This window comes from Rutilus rutilus, assembly GCF_951802725.1.
Source record: "Rutilus rutilus genome assembly, chromosome: 2".
NCBI lineage: Eukaryota > Metazoa > Chordata > Actinopteri > Cypriniformes > Leuciscidae > Rutilus > Rutilus rutilus.
The window spans coordinates 17,693,080-17,711,713 of record NC_140210.1 but is presented as its reverse complement, the minus strand read 5'-3'; the positions used below and the strand labels follow the sequence as shown (position 1 = coordinate 17,711,713).

Genomic DNA, 18,634 nt, shown 5'->3' with positions numbered 1-18,634 from the left:
AAGAAAAAAAAAAAAGAAAAGCCCACCGTTGTGTCTGAGTTCGGCCGACGGCATTAACTGTTATTATGAACCCGAGCCCACCATTATTCAACATAATATCTGTGTGCGTGCAACAAGCAAGAAGTGCCTTTGTAATCCGGTGACGCGTGTCCATTGATTTTTATTAATAAAAATGTTCTGCAAAGATGGAAGTTGACGATCATGGCGATCTATAATAGTCACTCTGTAGTGAACGCGCATATAGAGAGAAATGCACATCATTACACAATCAGAGAGTGGCCTTTTTCTTTTCGTTTTGAATTGTTTCGTTTAAAGAAATTGACGATCGCCATCTCTGTAGTGAACGCTATAGAAAGAAATGCACACCATTGATTAATCAGACTATTTCATTTCGTTTTGAATTGTTTCGTTTAATGAAATTGACGATCGCCATCTCTAGTCAACGATAGAGAGAAATGCACATCATGGATTACAGAGAGTAGGCTAGTCTATTTCTTTTCGTTTTGAATGGTTTCGTTTACTGAAATTGATGATCGCATCTCCGTATGAACGCGCCTAGAGAGAAATGCACATCGTGGATTACTTAGCCTAATCAGTGAGTAGCCTATTTCTTTCGTTTTTAATTGTTTCGTTTAAAGAAATTTCAAGCTTTATTTATATATATTTGTCATGTCTGTGAGGCATAGCCTACACTGAGTTTCGGTTAATTTATGAGATTTCAATGCAAGTGACCGCGGCATGCCAGCGCCATGTCGTGATTATATTAAATCCAGGCAATTGGTTGATGAAGAATTAATAAAAAATAAGATACTATTTATACAAAACGAAATTCGTTTTAAAGAGGCCTTTTACAAAACGAAATTTATTGAAGTGGTCAAATCGTCTGACTCCCGATGCATCCCATCTTATTTGTGCTGTTCGCTTTTCATAATCAACAAAGATGGAAAAAATAACATTATAATATTTTAACAAATACGAAACTTAATGCGCTTATTTAATGAACTCGAGAACAAAATGCATCCTGGCAGCAGTGAGTGGGCGGTTGTTTCGGAGATGCGACATTAGGTTAGAGGTGTTTCCATCTCTCGCGGTCACCTTTTTATTGCACAATTTACAAATTGCCTCGTCAGTATTTACCGCCTCTCCCTTCTCATTCGGTTGGAACCAGAAATATTTCCAAACTGCAACCACACATAAGCATTTTTAGGCAATAAATAAATTATATATATTATAGGCTATATAAGTGCCGGTAATGACGGTACTGAAACTGATACCGGTGCTATTTTAAGATCCCGCGGTATCCGATATTACCGTAATACCGCCCAACCCTAACACTGGATATGGTTTTTCTGAGGTAAATGTAAATTTACTGACGTCTTTCCACGGTTGAAACACTGATTGAGCGATTCCATGTCACATGATACGGATTTCGATAAGTTGTACTCTACCTTTTAACATACTTTCAGATGCTCGTTCATGTTTATTTTGTGCGGTAACTTATTATTAAGGCGGAAGAGAAGATCATGTGCGCTCCGCGCTGCTGCTTCTCTTGAGCTGAGCTGCGCCAGAGCGATCTCACGCGACAGCGTCAAAACGGTATTTATGTTTTTGAATTTCGTAAGAAAATGGACGTCATTTGAAATCTGACACTTTGTTTCATATCAATAGTAACAAAGCACAAAGATTATTGTGATTTATTGGATGGGAAGCGCGCTATACATTCATTCATCAACTGAAAACAGGATGACTAATCGATTCTTGGGATTTAAATGAGTCAGCTCTATCGATATCAAATGAGATATAAAAAATATATATAAAAATGAGAATCAATTAAAATCGAGAAATCGATATTTTTTTAGCCCTACTTTATCTGTATAATTGCATTTCATAAAGCTACAGTAGTAATGCCTCATCTAATTTTACGGTCTGCTTTTACCTTGCTTAAAGGGTTAGTTCACCCAAAAATTGGTTTAATCCATTTAGTGCAGCGTTATAATTTGATTGGCTACCACAGTGTGAGAGTAATTTCATTGGCCATCTTTTATGAGAAGAGGATGACAAGAAGAAAACAAATGAAAGGGAATAAATGTGACCAACAACTTAATTCTCACAGATCAGTCTGGCTGCAATGCTGGATTAACGGTGAAAATGACAGAACTCTAGATAATGATGTTCTGCAATGGAAAAAGCAGAAGATCATTAATGGTCTAATGATATTTACTGGACCTGAAAAAGGCTAGACTTTCAATCCGCTTCAAACAAGACACTTCTTTTTGTTAATAATCTCATTAAAAAAAAAAAGGTTGCAAGCGTTTGTGCCAAAGATGATGAACCTGTAGGCCTATATTCAAGTATCAACAAGACTTGTCTTGCATAACAGCCTGTTGCAAACAGGAATATCAGAAAGAAATTGGCTGCTAGCTAAAACTATGCATAAGCAGACTATAATGTCTGTTCAAAAGGCAAAAATAAACATCTAACTAACCACACAACACAGTTCAGAACTTCAGATGCTTCAAGGGTCAAAGTTTTGCTCTCAGCCTAATCGTTGAAGACGACACCAGTAGGAACCATGCTGTCAAGCATATGACCAGCAAACAGCAAAGCTTTAAAGACTCTTAATAACAAATCAAATGATACGGATATTACTTTACATTGGAAATGTTGTGATCATAAATGACAACAATGGACAAAATGACCTTGACACACTCACAATCACACTCATATAACTCGCCTGACTCAGCCATCTTCGCAGAGAAGGCATGTCCAAGCCTGATCGTCACCTTCCTGTGTTCTCCCTCATCCCTCAATCTCAGCTATATCTCTTTTCTTCACTTTCCTGCGTCCTCACCTTCACTTTTCTGTACCTTCAAATGCTAAGCGTAAGTCCCTCAAAGCTTTCTCTGTTCTCTTCTGTTACTCCCTCTCTTACTGCTCTTCTGTTCTGGGACCTAGAGCTGACTCTGGCTCCGCCTCCCATGCTGATTCAGAACAATGTGGTTCAGTCAAAGCGCCGCACCATGACATCTTTCTAGGAATATCACCTTCAGAAACACAGCGAAGTAACAATCTCTCATACCCTCCTCCTCCCTTCTCTTCTCTCTCTGGGATGGCTTTATCTCGGGTAACAGTGTTGGATTGTGTGGAGGTTTGCTTACAGCTTAAAGATACAAGCCTGCCAAAGACTGGAAATACTGGCATGTGTCTAATGGGTGAATCTCACGAAAACATGTCTAGGTCATATAAACCAAAAATGGGGAAAAAAATTTTTTAAATAAAAAAAAATGACAATTAGGATTGGTTTTTGCATTGTGACATTATACTAAGATATTTTCAAGGCAGTTAAGCACATTTTCCCTCAAAATTCTCATTACTGTAATGCATGCATCTGGATGGACTTGTGCTATGTGTCCCTCTCTGTCGTGAACAACCAGCCATGGTTTTCTGTGCCCAAGAACACTTAAGACAGACAAACACATGGTCTGTTCTTACTTAGTAACATACACACACACACACACTCACTCACATAGAGGAAGTCAGGAGGGCTGGAACAGTGAGTAATCCAAAAATAAAGAGAAGTCAGTACCCTTTCAGCTTGGCATGAACACCGAAGAGCAAAAAACACCCTAACAAACAGCTCCTGTCCCGCGATGGAAGAGTGAAAGTGGCGAGCAGCTTTGGTGAAGCTCAGGTCATTATCAGCACAGAGATCTGGACTCATACAACAACTTAAACCAGTCAACTAACAGTCAACCTTTTTAACTAAATATACAGTCACGTTGATGAAAAACTCTGTTACAAACAGCTTAAACGTCTTTACTGTTGGCATGATCATTTAAAAAAACATAGCTTGTCTGAAGACTTTGATGACACGCCAAACCCATTAACATCTAAACAAGTGAGGGGGAGAGAGATAGACAGAACACAAGGGAGTCTGGGAAATGCCACACAGCTCCAACCCGGAGGAAAAAACAGCTTTGACTTTGTCCAGACACACACACACACACACACCTATACACACACAATGGTGGAAAACTTTGGGAAAAGAGGGACAAACAAATGTCAAAGATAATTTACTTCAACATTCTTTAAATCTGTGACATTTTACAAATATTTAAATGAATGTATCTGTCATATTTACTTTGTTACAATACAGACTTTTAAAACAACTGTGTGCGAACACAAAAGGATTTTCAGCATACATTGCCCATTCCTCCTCCCATTGCCCATTCCTCCCAAGCACACCCACTCACAAGACCACAATCTCAAAGTTCAGGTTTTTGAGGTCAAGTCACAGGAAAAGAACGGAAATACTAGACGATGATGTAATCCAATCGCCACAACCGCCACTCAACTAAAACAGCACAATTAGTCATATGATAATGAGATGTCCGGATATTTGTGCTAAATGCTGTATTTATTTATAGAAAGGTTTTAAACATCATTACTGTATAATTACTAGTATACGTGCATTTTTATGACCTACAAATAGTTTTTTTTGTTTAAAAGTCAATAATAACATTTAGGCTATCAAAATAATAAACAACTTAAATAAAATAATGACAGAGTAATAGTTTTAATAGTTTAAAAGTTCAAAGGTTTGATTATTTTATGTGAATAATTTAGCCTAATAAAATGTTAGAATAAAATTAAATCATTTGAATAGTGTCATTAACATTAAAACTATAGGCTACTAAAAGTTAGTGCAAAAGTTTGATTCTTATGTGAATAATTGAATAAAAAGAAAAACTAATTAAAACCATTAGAATAGTTCCATTAAAAGTTAAAACCAACAACCCTAGAGAGTATAAAATGTTCCTGTAGCTCAAACAGTAGAGCGTTGGTGCTTGCAACACCAATGTCATGGGTTTGATTCCCAGGGAAAGCAAGAATTGATAAGAATGTAAATGTGTACCTTGGAAATGCAACATAAGTCGCTTTGGATAAAAGCGTCTGCCAAATGCATAAATGTAAATGTAAAACCTGGACTAGACTAGTGATTCATTTATGAATTGATTCATGATTCCGATTCAACCATTAAAGGGATAGTTCACTTTGAAATTAATTTTTGATATGTTTTAGCTTACCTCAAGGGCATCCAAGATGTAGGTGTCTTTGTTTCCGCAGTAGTTTCAATTTTGATATTTTTAGGTCAAACCGTTCTTGTCTGTCAGTCATATAATGCAGGTCTGTGGTCACTGTCTCAAAACACAAGCACAGAGTCCAAATTAAAACAATTCCCCATCGTCCAAATGAAACAATTCCCCATCATAAGTACACATTGATGGCCTAAGACACGAAACGAGCGGTTTGTGTGAGAAAACGAACAGTATTTATATAGTTTTTAGCTCTTGAAAACAGCACACGTCCAAATGTTCTGATGGCGCGGGCGAGTATAGATGTATACATAGATGTCGCCTTGGCTACTGCAGTTCATTGGAACGAAACCGTAGCAAAGCGACATCTAGTGTATATACCTATGCGGGTATAGATGTATACACAGAGATGTCGCCTTCGCTACTGCAGTTCATTGGAACGAAACCGTAGCCAAGGCGACATCTATGTATACATCTATACTCGCCCGCGCCGTCGGACCATTTGGACGTGTGCTGTTTTCAAGAGCTAAAAACTATATAAATACTGTTCGTTTTCTCACACAAACCGCTCGTTTCGTGTCTTAGGCCATCAATGTGTACTTATGATGGGGAATTGTTTCATTTGGACGATGGGGAATTGTTTTAATTTGGACTCTGTGCTTGTGTTTTGAGACAGTGACCACAGACCTGCATTATATGACTGACAGACAAGAACGGTTTGACCTAAAAATATCAAAATTGAAACTACTGCGGAAACAAAGACACCTACATCTTGGATGCCCTTGAGGTAAGCTAAAACATATCAAAAATTAATTTCAAAGTGAACTATCCCTTTAATATTACTGCTTTCTTATATTGCTGCATTTAAATGAAAATGACAAAAAAAAAAATTGCAACAATGACTGTATTTGCTCACATTTTGAAATGTAGCTATATCTATTGTCACAAAGCTGAAAATTATATTTGTTGCTACTGTCCTGTATATCACCCAGCCCTTCTCCACAGCAAGAACAACACACATGCACAACACTATAGGGTTTCAAGTTCAGTGTTAAAAATTAAAAGCTCAAAAAGTATGCATACACAGACACATAGGTAAAGTAATTCTTTGAAAGAAGGAAGGAGCACCGGTCACATGAGGTGGAACCGAGTGCGGGACATGTGACTGTGACACACACCTAAAAATGAGGTGGTTCCATTTAGGCTACTACTGAAGAATTATTGGCAGCACAAAAACACAAAGGAAAACCTAAAGAAACTACACTGAGCAACACACATCTAAAAAGTTAAAAGAGCTGGACAATCAAATGAACTCTACAAAAGTGAATACATTATGGCAGGCTGGGATTAAATGAAAATTATATTCATTGCCCTCTATCATTCATGAACAAAAACAGCTTTAAAGTCTACGTAAATGATTGACATTTCTCATGCACACTTCACCATTTTGTTCTTGATGTTTCTTCTGAGTTCTGACACACCATCAATCTTACTCCACAATGCCTTGAGTGTCATTAGTCTATAGGAACACTTACTGAACTGAACAAACTGCACCACCCTTTTATTCGCAACAGTAACTATCTCAGTTTGAGTCATTTTTCAGCATGTTTGATACAATGTTGAATTTAGTACATTGCAAAACTACTTTAAACAATCTCAGCAAATCCATTTCTACAAAGAGATAAATGATATACAGCTAACGTTACTGTTACAGTTGACCTATCAAATAACCGCCATCTACGGTCTATGTTTACCTAGATTTAGACCAGTAGCCCATTTAGACCATTTAATCGTACAAATAAACTTTTTGAATACAGCCTAATATTTGAATAGTATTTTATTTACAAACTGGCCGCATTGTGGGCTACCTTGACAGCATTGTGGGCATCACTATCTTCATGAACATTTGAATCAATGCCCAAAAATGCTGTCTTGATAGGCAGCTCGGTAGGTTTTGAAACACAGCCATTAAGACAACTTTACAAAGAAAAAGTTAATTATCTAGATGTACTTTAATGCTTTACATAAACAACTCGTTGTCTTTTCACGAGAGAGAAAACTATATAATTTAATTTAATAAAAAGGGAATAAATTATGCTGCAATGGGCTAACGTTCACTAAAATCTCTCATTAGTGGCTAACCGACTAGCTAAGTATGCTAACACACATACACTTTCCAACTAAACAAATTCCAAAGAAACTTTATAAAGGTAACTCACTGTCTCCTGCTCGCTTTTCACATCCCTCCGCAGTAAATGAAAGATGTGAAAGCGCGCTTTCATCGCTTCGGCCATCCAGATCTCATGGAGAAAGTGAAACTAGTGGGAGTTAGTAGTGTGTGTGAGTGAGTGTGACCGTTTGAGCGGCGCTCAGTGGGATGTGACGGTAACATTCACATGATGTTGAGAGAAAACTAAACAGAGGTAACGTTAGCAGATCATATCACATCAATGGGATTGGGAATACAAACGGCTTGTCAGTAGACAGTATCTTGTGTTTAGTGGTAAATGTTAATTTGTAAGCTTGAAAAAAAAATTCCGTTTAGATCCTATATGGGAAGGGAGATGACATTACTAGTTGCAATATAAATAAAACACAATTTAGTTTAGTTTAGACTGGGTTTAAGATTATTTATAAATAGTAAATAGTAAAAGGTGTTGACAGAAATAATAATTTACTCTCCATATATATTTCCCACGTTCAGGATTTGACCACCACCTGGTGGCAGATAGGATTTTACAGTCACAACATACACTGACAGAAATAGCTCTAAATAGCCTAGTAAAATAAAATACATTATCACAAATTATAACACCATATAATCTGACAAACTGTAGAAACATATAGCATTTTTCTCCTATTTAGTAAAATATTTTATCACATAGCTATTATATTATAAGCTTAATAATTTAAGTGAAAAGTTTAATTGAATATTAAATATAAATTTTTAGAATATTTTAGAATTTAACATATAATTTGCTTTAATGACAGAAGCTAACAATCATGTTATCCAGCATAATTGAAGAATGGTTCAAAGAGCATCTTGTGCTTAAATAAAAAAAATAAAAAAAACAGTGAGGAAAATAAGTATTTGAACACCCTGCTATTTTGCAAGTTCTCCCACTTGGAAATCATGGAGGGGTCTGAAATTGTCATCGTAGGTGCATGTCCACTGTGAGAGACATAATCTAAAAAAAAAAAATCCAGAAATCACAATATATGATTTTTTAACTATTTATTTGTATGATACAGCTGCAAATAAGTATTTGAACACCTGTCTATCAGCTAGAATTCTGACCCTCAAAGACCTGTTAGTCTGCCTTTAAAATGTCCACCTCCACTCCATTTATTATCCTAAATTAGATGCACCTGTTTGAGGTCGTTAGCTGCATAAAGACACCTGTCCACCCCATACAATCAGTAAGAATCCAACTACTAACATGGCCAAGACCAAAGAGCTGTCCAAAGACACTAGAGACAAAATTGTACACCTCCACAAGGCTGGAAAGGGCTACGGGGAAAATTGCCAAGCAGCTTGGTGAAAAAAGGTCCACTGTTGGAGCAATCATTAGAAAATGGAAGAAGCTAAACATGACTGTCAATCTCCCTCGGACTGGGGCTCCATGCAAGATCTCACCTCGTGGCGTCTCAATGATCCTAAGAAAGGTGAGAAATCAGCCCAGAACTACACGGGAGGAGCTGGTCAATGACCTGAAAAGAGCTGGGACCACCGTTTCCAAGGTTACTGTTGGTAATACACTAAGACGTCATGGTTTGAAATCATGCATGGCACGGAAGGTTCCCCTGCTTAAATCAGCACATGTCAAGGCCCGTCTTAAGCTTGCCCATGACCATTTGGATGATCCAGAGGAGTCATGGGAGAAAGTCATGTGGTCAGATGAGACCAAAATAGAACTTTTTGGTCATAATTCCACTAAACGTGTTTGGAGGATGAAGAATGATGAGTACCATCTCAAGAACACCATCCCTACTGTGAAGCATGGGGGTGGTAGCATCATGCTTTGGGGGTGTTTTTCTACACATGGGACAGGGCGACTGCACTGTATTAAGGAGAGGATGACCGGGGCCATGTATTGCGAGATTTTGGGGAACAACCTCCTTCCCTCAGTTAGAGCATTGAAGATGGGTCGAGACTGGGTCTTCCAACATGACAATGACCTGAAGCACACAGCCAGGATAACCAAGGAGTGGCTCTGTAAGAAGCATATCAAGGTTCTGGCGTGGCCTAGCCAGTCTCCAGACCTAAACCCAATAGAGAATCTTTGGAGGGAGCTCAAACTCTGTGTTTCTAAGCGACAGCCCAGAAACCTGACTGATCTAGAGAAGATCTGTGTGGAGGAGTGGGCCAAAATCCCTCCTGCAGTGTGTGCAAACCTGGTGAAAAACTACAGGAAACGTTTGACCTCTGTAATTGCAAACAAAGGCTACTGTACCAAATATTAACATTGATTTTCTCAGGTGTTCAAATACTTATTTGCAGCTAAATCATACAAATAAATAGTTTAAAAAAATCATACATTGTGATTTCTGGATTTTTTTTTTTTTAGATTATGTCTCTCACAGTGGACATGCACCTACGATGACAATTTCAGACCTCTCCATGATTTCTAAGTGGGAGAACCTGCAAAATAGCAGTGTGTTCAAATACTTATTTTCCTCACTGTACTTTAGACTTAAAGGGTTTTGCAAGCTTATTTTTTGCTTAGTTACCAAGAAATAGTGACCCATTCTAAATATTTCTTCATTTTACATCATAAATTTGGTTTAAATGAAATTATTTACAGGTTTAAATAAAATAAAATAAAATGAAAAAAAATAAATAAATAAAAAGTTTCAGGCAAGGATCAGGCTTTTGGACCCCACAAGTTAAACAAATGAAGGGACTTTTTTTTATAACATTCAATATAAAATTTTGATTTTTTTTTTTTTTACAACTGTACGTCATTAGTATGTCTTTTTGTTTAATCTAAATCTGATAAAATTGTTTTGTAGCACATTTTATTCAACATTCTGTTCCACACACCCACACACACACACCTCTGTCCTACCCCTTGACACTGTAACGGATATCCATCTAATATTTTTCCATTACAAGAAACAGCAAAAACATCTCCCTCATTATTTATACTTAAAGTATTATAAATATGATACATGAGCCATATAGGCTGCTCAAAATAGTTAGTATTATCTGGAATCATGTTAAATAATGAAATGTTAAAATACAGTTTTGAAAGTATAGCCACAAGACTTAAACATTATACATGTTGGCATGCAACTAGTTTGACAAAATCACTAACGAACTTTTTTTGTATAAAGTTACATCCAATTTTCTAATTATAACCCAGAATGATTAAGACAACTTTATAGCTCAAATAATGGAGACGATATGTGCTACAACATTTCTCAAATGTAAGCGCATAACTAACTTTATTTTTGGTTTTGTATATCAAAAAGATTTCCTATAGTAAAAGTTTATATGAAGTGAAAATTGACAATTGGCAATTCATCCATGAGTATGATTCTATTTTTAAAAACCTCTTTTTAATCGGATTCATTTTTAATCAAAATGTTATGACCCGATTTTCGGGTAAAACTACAGACTTCTCTCTGGTGATGTATTCTCCAATCATTTAATCTGCTCAAACCCTCCACAATCAACTGCAAGCTCCAACCCAATCTCATGGACAAACATACATTTTTATCAAGGTGGCAATTACTACTACTAATAATAATACATTTTATTTCATAGAGAGCCTTTAAAATAAGCTTCAAATCGCTGTGCACAAAATAAGCAGTACATAGCACAAAAAAAATAAATAAATAAAAATAAACATCGACAAGCAAATATGTCTTGAGTTGAGCTTTAAAGATGTCTAGGTCTGAGCTTTCGGAGTTCAAGAGGAAGGGTAGGAGCATAGACAGAAAAAGCCCTGTCACCCATAGATCTTAAGCGGGTTTGTGAAACAGTCAACAAATTAGACTGAGGAGCGCAGTCTGCGATTTGGGGTGTAAGGGATTTACAATGCAAATAATGAGGAGCCAAGCCATGTAATGCTTTGAATGTCAGCTCAGCATCATAATTTTAAAATCGACACCGAACCCGACCGGCAGCCAGTGCAAGGACTCCAAAACAGGAGTAATATAATTGCATGCATGTCCTGGTCCCCGTCGGGACTCTGGCGGCAGAGTTTTGTACATATTGGAGCTTATTAAGTGTGGATTTAGAAACTCTGGCTAAAGGGCATTACAGTAATCTCTCCGCGAGACAACAAATGAGTTTATCAGCTTTTCAGCTATAGAGAAATTTAGCATAGGGCGCTATATTTCTGAGGTGAAAAAAGGATGCTTTTTAAGTATACGCATAAATTGGTACAGTGTGAATCATACGGATATGTCCTTCCCTAACCCCACCCCTAAAACCTACCGTGACTGTGGCGCAAACAGATCATATGAAAACGTACCAGTGAGATCAGACGAACTCATACGAATTAGGGGCCGTTTAAACTACACCGTTTTCAACTAAAAACGTTTTATGCGTTTTGGCCGTTCATTTACATGACAACTGTGGTTTGGGGGCCTGAAAATGCAAACTTTTCAAAAAGGGATTCAAAGTGCAAGTTTTTGAAAACGATACCGTTACGGTCTCTGTGTAAACAACAATAACGCAAATTAGTGAAAACGGTGACATCGTACACGCACGTATTATGTGTTCAGTCTATAGGTGCGTGGTGTTTCTTTACAAAGTGATATCACCAACTACTGGCCAGGCATGAGTAATACAACGTTTTTAGTCATTTTCGTGGATCCGTGTGAGCAGGGAACATTTTGTCGTCTGTACGCAAAAAAACACAAAGGAAAAACGTTTACATTTTTAGTACATTTAGTACATTTAGTACACGTTGTCGTGTACCATTAGCCACCAACTGGCCAAAATGTAAAATAATAACAAATTGCCTGCGATTGTGTTGGCAAGCTAGCATTCTTATTTTTAAAGGGACACTCCACCCATTTGCATTAAGCTTTGCATTGTTAGAAACCCAGTCATACTATTGAATGGTCGTGCAACACTCTCTCATTTTCCCCTGAGACGGGAGAAATCCGTTATTTACCTCTTACACTTCCTCCTACAATGACGCAAAAATCGTCATTTTGCGTCATTGTAGGAGGAAGTGTAAGAGGGGGGCATTTCTGTTGAGACTACAAGCACTAGTTCCTCATCTTTCCCAGGGGGCGGGACCCGCTCACGCTACAGACCTATTACAGATCAGTGGGTGGGACTTTACTCTCTGAAACTGAAAGCAATATCCTCCATCTTGTTTGAAGCTAAGCTAACAGGCGCTGTGGAGACAGATGTAAAGTTATGACAATAGCGGAGGAGAGTGCTCAATATGATATAGAAGAAGATGATTTCGGAAGTCTGATGCTTGAATCAGGTGTATGTGGCTACCTTTACAAGCCGCATTATAGCGAAGAGCAGCCGAGGCAGAAGACCTGCCTGCCGCGGACGAGGAGCCCGGACTGGCTTGAGTTAGGGCGGACTGGTGGCGCCCGTGATCTCACTATGCAACTACGAACCGCTACGAACACAGAGATAGAGTCCGTCTGCGGCAAAGAATTTCAACGATGGCAATTTCTCCTGGACGAAATCTCTGAATCAGACGAGGACACGGACGTTTGTGTTGAGAACTATCCTAGTTTCGCACCGCATATGTTCTGACTGAACATCCAGGTACCATGCAATAATTCACCTTTTCGAAAGAAATACAAACGAGGAGTAATGCACTAATGAGTTCGCCAACTAACTAGACATTTTGTGTGAAATGAATTTCAAGCTCTGGTGGTAGCTATCCTTGTAGACGGAAGAGTGATTTCTCTTATAGGCAGATATGCGCTTTCTGGATTAGTGGGAGTGGCTTGCGGAGCTGTGCAATGTGGTGCATTGTGGGAGTTGTTGTCTTTCATACAAATGCGTCCTGAAGTTATTTTTTGTCTTTCCTCGGTCACAAAGGCACCAAATTAAAAATTAATTTTACATTTCGACTACATATATGACCCACTTTAAATAAAAAACAATGTTCAAATGGGTGGAATGCCCCTTTAACGCAACACCCACATCAAAATCCAATCCACTGCGGATGGATAGAACCAAGTCCCCACCCTGTAATCCATTACACTCGGATGTACATCACAACACAGAAAAATTTATCTGTCGCTTCTTCTGTTTCATCGTGACTTTGAGTTACCCATAACTACAATGTGACTTTCACAAACTTTCACAGCTTAAATGTGACTTTTCACAGCTGTCACCACATTACAAAGACATAACGAACAACAAGAAACAATACAAAGGTATTTGCTATATGCTAAGCTGTTGAGCTTAAGCACAGCTGTAGGGTCTCACATGAAAGACAGAGTAAATGGAATTAAGTTATCTTAAATTGTCTGGTGACATGAAAGCTGATAGAAAACATGTCTTAATAAGTTATGGTTGAAGAGGTCATTTAGTTGTTGTTTTTCAGTTTAAAAAAAGAACATGGAGCATGTGAAGTTGAGGGAACATCACTATGATCTGAATCTCAGTCATTCAGACATGCACTCACACACATATTTTGAGGAGTGGAAGCCCATGAGTGACAGGTGGTCAGAATACAGTGACATGAACACCTGTCTATCTCTCTTTCTATCTCACTGTCTTGTTTATCAAGTCAATAATAGACAGTCACAGGAGTCCGTAGCCACATTGCGGTTGGCTCACTGACACAGGAAATGGTTACTATGACAACTTCGATCTACATCCTGCTTAAACGCAGGTTTATGAAGGAAGCTTCACAATCTATATCTCAGACAATCCATCATTACGAGTCAATATTCAAAAACAATCAGTCCATTGTAATAAACCACCATTGTTTATCACTACAATAAAGACACCTTATATGCTACTCTTCACAAACCTGTTTCGATTTGTACTGGGTTTTAACTTTATTACAGACAGCTGAATGAATCTGTGCTACTGGCCATCATGTTACCCAATGATAACTAACACATTTAGAACAAGTTGTGTGAATCTGCCATCGGTGTGATGTCAAAAGAAGAAAGTAAAAGATCCCAAATCACAATCTGTCTCGTAAACGCACATACAAGCACATAAAGCGCTTTTTATAACCTTTTATGTCAGTGGCTAGCCACATGTGCTAAACTTTATGTGAAGAATACAGTACTTTCTCTGTCTTCCATTTCCTTATAACTTCGTGAAATGTGTACCTTTTCATTTACCTTTATGATTAAGGTTGCTTGTTAAGGCAAGAATCACAATTATTATTGCTCATACTTTAAGTTAATGTTAAACCTCAGTTTAAAAGTTTTAAACTTTGGAGACTGATCCAGTTGAGAAGATATGAGCCATTAAGACTTAAAAGGATGTTCAATCAGCGTTTGTCGGTGTCTGTTGTGGCAGTGTGAACATGAGAGTTATTTTTCCTAAAATTCTAAATGCAACAACCAACTTTTTTTGTTGGTGTTTGTCTGTGCGGTGTGAATTGGCCTTAAGACTTAAAAAGACATAAAAGTCTGTTGAAAAAAAATTCTGTTTGTCCATAAAATGGAAATTCAATAGATCAAAACGTTCTTCAAGATATCTGTCTTTTGTGTTCCGCAGAAGTTAGAGAGTCATTCAGGTCCGAAACCACATAAGGGTGAGTAAATGATGGAAGAGTTTTCATTTTGTGCTGGATTATCCCTTTAAGATTGGGGTGGGCCAATAAGAAGTCACCTAGCAACCACTAAAACACCTTAGCAACCGCATATCAATGGCATGGCATCGACCCGCAATGTGGCAGAATGTTATGCATGGGCATCACTCTGGTAAAAAAAAACAAAAACTGGTTGTTCTCTCTGATTGTCATTGTGATGTTATGGCACTATATCTTATTTACGCAAAACTCATACTTGCACAAATGCACACACCCATTAGGAGGGAGGATTGACATTTAAACCACTGAGCTTTCCCTCATCAAAAGAGATTCACTTCAAAGTCATGTGTGAGAATAACACCTACGGCAAACCCTCTAACAGTGCTAAGAGCCACAAACGCAACAACAATCTCAAAACTACCAACAATAACTTATTGTCATAGTCCACACAGAATTGTGTGACACTGGGAGTCCATTACATTTCAATATAGCTTAACTGAATTTGAAGTTCATATTAATCAGTCCATATTAATCAATCAATCCAGAGTTCAAATGCAGCTAATCCAAAAATGTCCCCTTACCTTCAGCTGGTCCTGGCAGCGGAATACATAGCAGGCAGCTTTTTTCTCCTCTCTGAGCAGACAGCCAAAATAGCTGGGCTCCTGGCTGTTGTGAATGAGTTTGGTGATACGATGAGGCCTGTGATCAAACAGAACCATATGTTGCAACGGGTCCCATGGCTTCCCCGGTCCTGCCGTGTCCAGAATGCAGCTCACTGAATTGGCTGAAATCTGCAGTACCACAGGCTGATCTCGAACCTTGGACCATCAGAGAGAAAAAGAAAAAATAGTGCTATGGTGCTACCATGGTATTCTTCTATGTGTCACAGTTTGTTTTCATTAGTCACATGGTTTCCTTTGATCAGTTTTCCCGCCACTCCTTTGTTTCCATGGTCACCATCATTGTGAGTTCATTAGGTTCAGCTGTGTTTGATTAATCATCCTCATTTGTGTTTGCTATATAAGTTGGTCCCTCACATCCATTCTCTGTCCGATCACTGTTGTAAGTGTGTGTGGATCAACCTGTTTGCCTGTCTTCTAGATTGAAATTAAAACTTTGTATTTGAAATAATTGTCTTCTTCCTGCAACCCACTGTGACACTATGTATGTACATGAATACTGTTATATACAGTGAATACTGTGCCATAGTATTCATCTAAATAATAAAAAAAACACTTTTGTGTCCCTGATTGTACTTAAAACGTCTTCAATAATTCTACTCTACTGTTTCATATACAGTTCAAAAGTTTGGGGTAAGTTTTTTTGAAAGAAATGAATCATTTTATTTAGCAAGGATGTATTAAATTATGACAGTTAATGTTATATAAAAATATTTCAAATAAATGCTGTTCTTTAGACCTTTCCATTCATCAAAAAACAAATATTAAGCAGTAGCCTACAACTATTTTCAACACTGATAATAAGAAATGTTTCTTTAGCACCAAAGCAGCATATTAAAATGACTTCTGTAGGATCATGTGAAACTGAAGACATTTTAATATCTGAAATTATAATCACTTTTTTACTGTGTTTTTATAGTGAGCATAAGAAACTACCGACACCAACGTTTAAACAGTAGTGTATATGTATTTACAATACATTTACAATTAGGCTTTACATTGCTGTGTTTTTCTGTAACATGTATTTTTTCCCAACATGTATAAATAAACTGACCTCTGGAGAGTAAGCGCCATTGAATTCATGGTTTCCGTTCTTCTCCCCCGCCCGGGGCCTCCGTATCTCAGCCACCACCCAGGGGAGCATGGTCATGGTGGTCTGTGGATGGATGGCCAAAGATCCAACCAGAGTTAGCCTGTATTTAATCTCCTCTTCCCCTTCCTCTTTCTTCCTCTTATCCACTGACCCAGGAGGTGTTTGTGTAAGGGCAGAGAGAGGATGATCTTTGATTGGGTCATCTCTGGGTTTGACCTCGAAACAAATTCCCTCCATGCTCCTAATCAAAAAATGAGGAACTAGGTATGACCTTGTCAAGAACATTAAAAAAAAAAACACCAATATAAATGAAGCAGGTGGTTCTGTGATAAGATACATTGAAGGTGTTTGATAAAACTTCTACAACATTTACAACCTCAACTTCGCCATTTGCAGGGGAATAAAACAGCTCACTCTGAAAGCCCCTTTCAGCTTTAAGCAAAATTGTCTAAAAATGATAAAATATTAAATTTCATAATAATACTTTTAAATTTGCATTAGAAATGATAGTCAAATATATAAAAAAATAAAAAAATAAACAAGGTTTATCACTGAAAAAAAAAAAGTCAGGAAGGCTAAAAACTGTTATTTTAGCATTTTATATATAGGCTACTATTATTATGTATTAATATTTTGAATTTGTCTTTTTTTATTTTCAGGTTTCATTTTAAGTTTTAGTCTTTTTTTTACCTTTTGTAATTTTATATTATTTTTTATTTTTTACTTATTTATCTTATAGTTGCCGAAGCAACATTTATAATTTCCCTTTCAGTTTTTCATCTAATATTTAATTAAATTTTATTTCATTATTTCAGGTTTTTTTTTTGTTTGTTTTTTTTGACAACAACACTGGCTAAAATCTAAAATGTGCTTTAATTAAATTAACTGGTTTAATTAAGTCTAGAATTTTATTTAATATACCCTAGAAATCATCTGACTGCATTATGTTACACTGACAAGAGTAATTTTTGCATTATGTTACACCAACAAAATTCACTGCAAATTCTGTACAGTGTGTCAAGGGATGCCATTCAGAACAGAGTTTGTAGTGATAATAACAACAACAAGGAACCTCATCCTCTACAAATAGAATTAAGCGTTATAAAATAAGATTATGTAAAGGTCATATTGTATCTCTGAACAGAAGTGTCTGAGGCATTGGAATAGAGTGTCCTCCTGCACGGTTTTGAGCTTTTACTGTCTATGGTTCTGAGACGGGGTCTTCATGCACTGAAGCCAACAGCGAGTATAAATAGCCAAGCATGTCTAATGAGACACAACTGCTATTTACAGAGAGGTCAACAGAAAGTTACTCTGATGATAACTAACAAGAAATAGCAAAATGTCACAACAAAAAATACAGGACCGGTCATGAACAAGTAGCCTACAAAATCGTAGGAGAGAGGCAAGTCACCTCAAAAAAAAAAAAAAAAGATTTTGAGGACATTTTGCAAGGTCATAGGTTTGTAGATTTTACTATAAGGTAATTTTCTATACTTTTATATACAAATAATGAGCTTTACAAAAGTTTTAACTTTCGCTTACCTTTACGCACGATGTACTGCCTATTTGAGGAAGTTCTTAAATAACGGTCCCGTTAGTTTTTGACAATACAGACTATAATGTCCCATCGGCAACTGATTTTCAGGTTGAACTTTCTCCGAAGTAGTCGATCGATCAATCACTGTATCGTTCTCTCGCCATAGCAATAACGCGACACGGAGTAGTGTGAGTAGCCTATAGCCTAGTGTGAGTGTGATTGAGGAAGTCTTCTTTTCTGACGTTTGAATGAACTTCTGACTGCGCAGATCACGGTGAGAGAAGGTCCTGCCAGCACTAAAATAAAACATAAATGAATAAAAACAAATCTTTTTTAATCCGGTTGTGCTTTGAAATCTACGTTGGTTTTAATAAAGCTGCGGAGTTTTTGTTTATAGTTTATGCTTTTCCGTAGGTAAAAAAAAAAAAAAAAAAAAAAATCTGTCATTACTCATCCTCGTGCTGTTTCCCGTATGACTTTGTTTCTTCTGAGGAACTCAAAAGGAGACGTTATAT

The 18,634-nt window shown here is 37.3% G+C and overlaps 1 protein-coding gene across 5 annotated transcripts in view; it reads right to left on the bottom strand.

Moving 5' to 3' along the window:
* The window catches only part of tbc1d1 (TBC1 (tre-2/USP6, BUB2, cdc16) domain family, member 1), a 67,378-nt gene that overhangs the window by 48,274 nt on the left and 470 nt on the right, over positions 1-18,634 (bottom strand). The window contains exons 1-3 of one of the 5 annotated variants that reach the window (XM_084402250.1): positions 18,125-18,415; positions 16,541-16,820; positions 15,388-15,624 (exon numbers count right to left, since the gene is read on the bottom strand). In XM_084402250.1, coding sequence (XP_084258376.1) covers positions 15,388-15,624; positions 16,541-16,816 — 513 coding nt within the window. In that variant the 5' untranslated portion in view covers positions 16,817-16,820; positions 18,125-18,415. Of the gene's footprint in view, positions 1-2,734; positions 2,947-7,315; positions 7,505-15,387; positions 15,625-16,540; positions 16,843-18,124; positions 18,416-18,634 lie in introns of those variants that run through there. The other 4 variants (XM_084402251.1, XM_084402252.1, XM_084402253.1 and 1 more) reach the window with 4 other exon arrangements.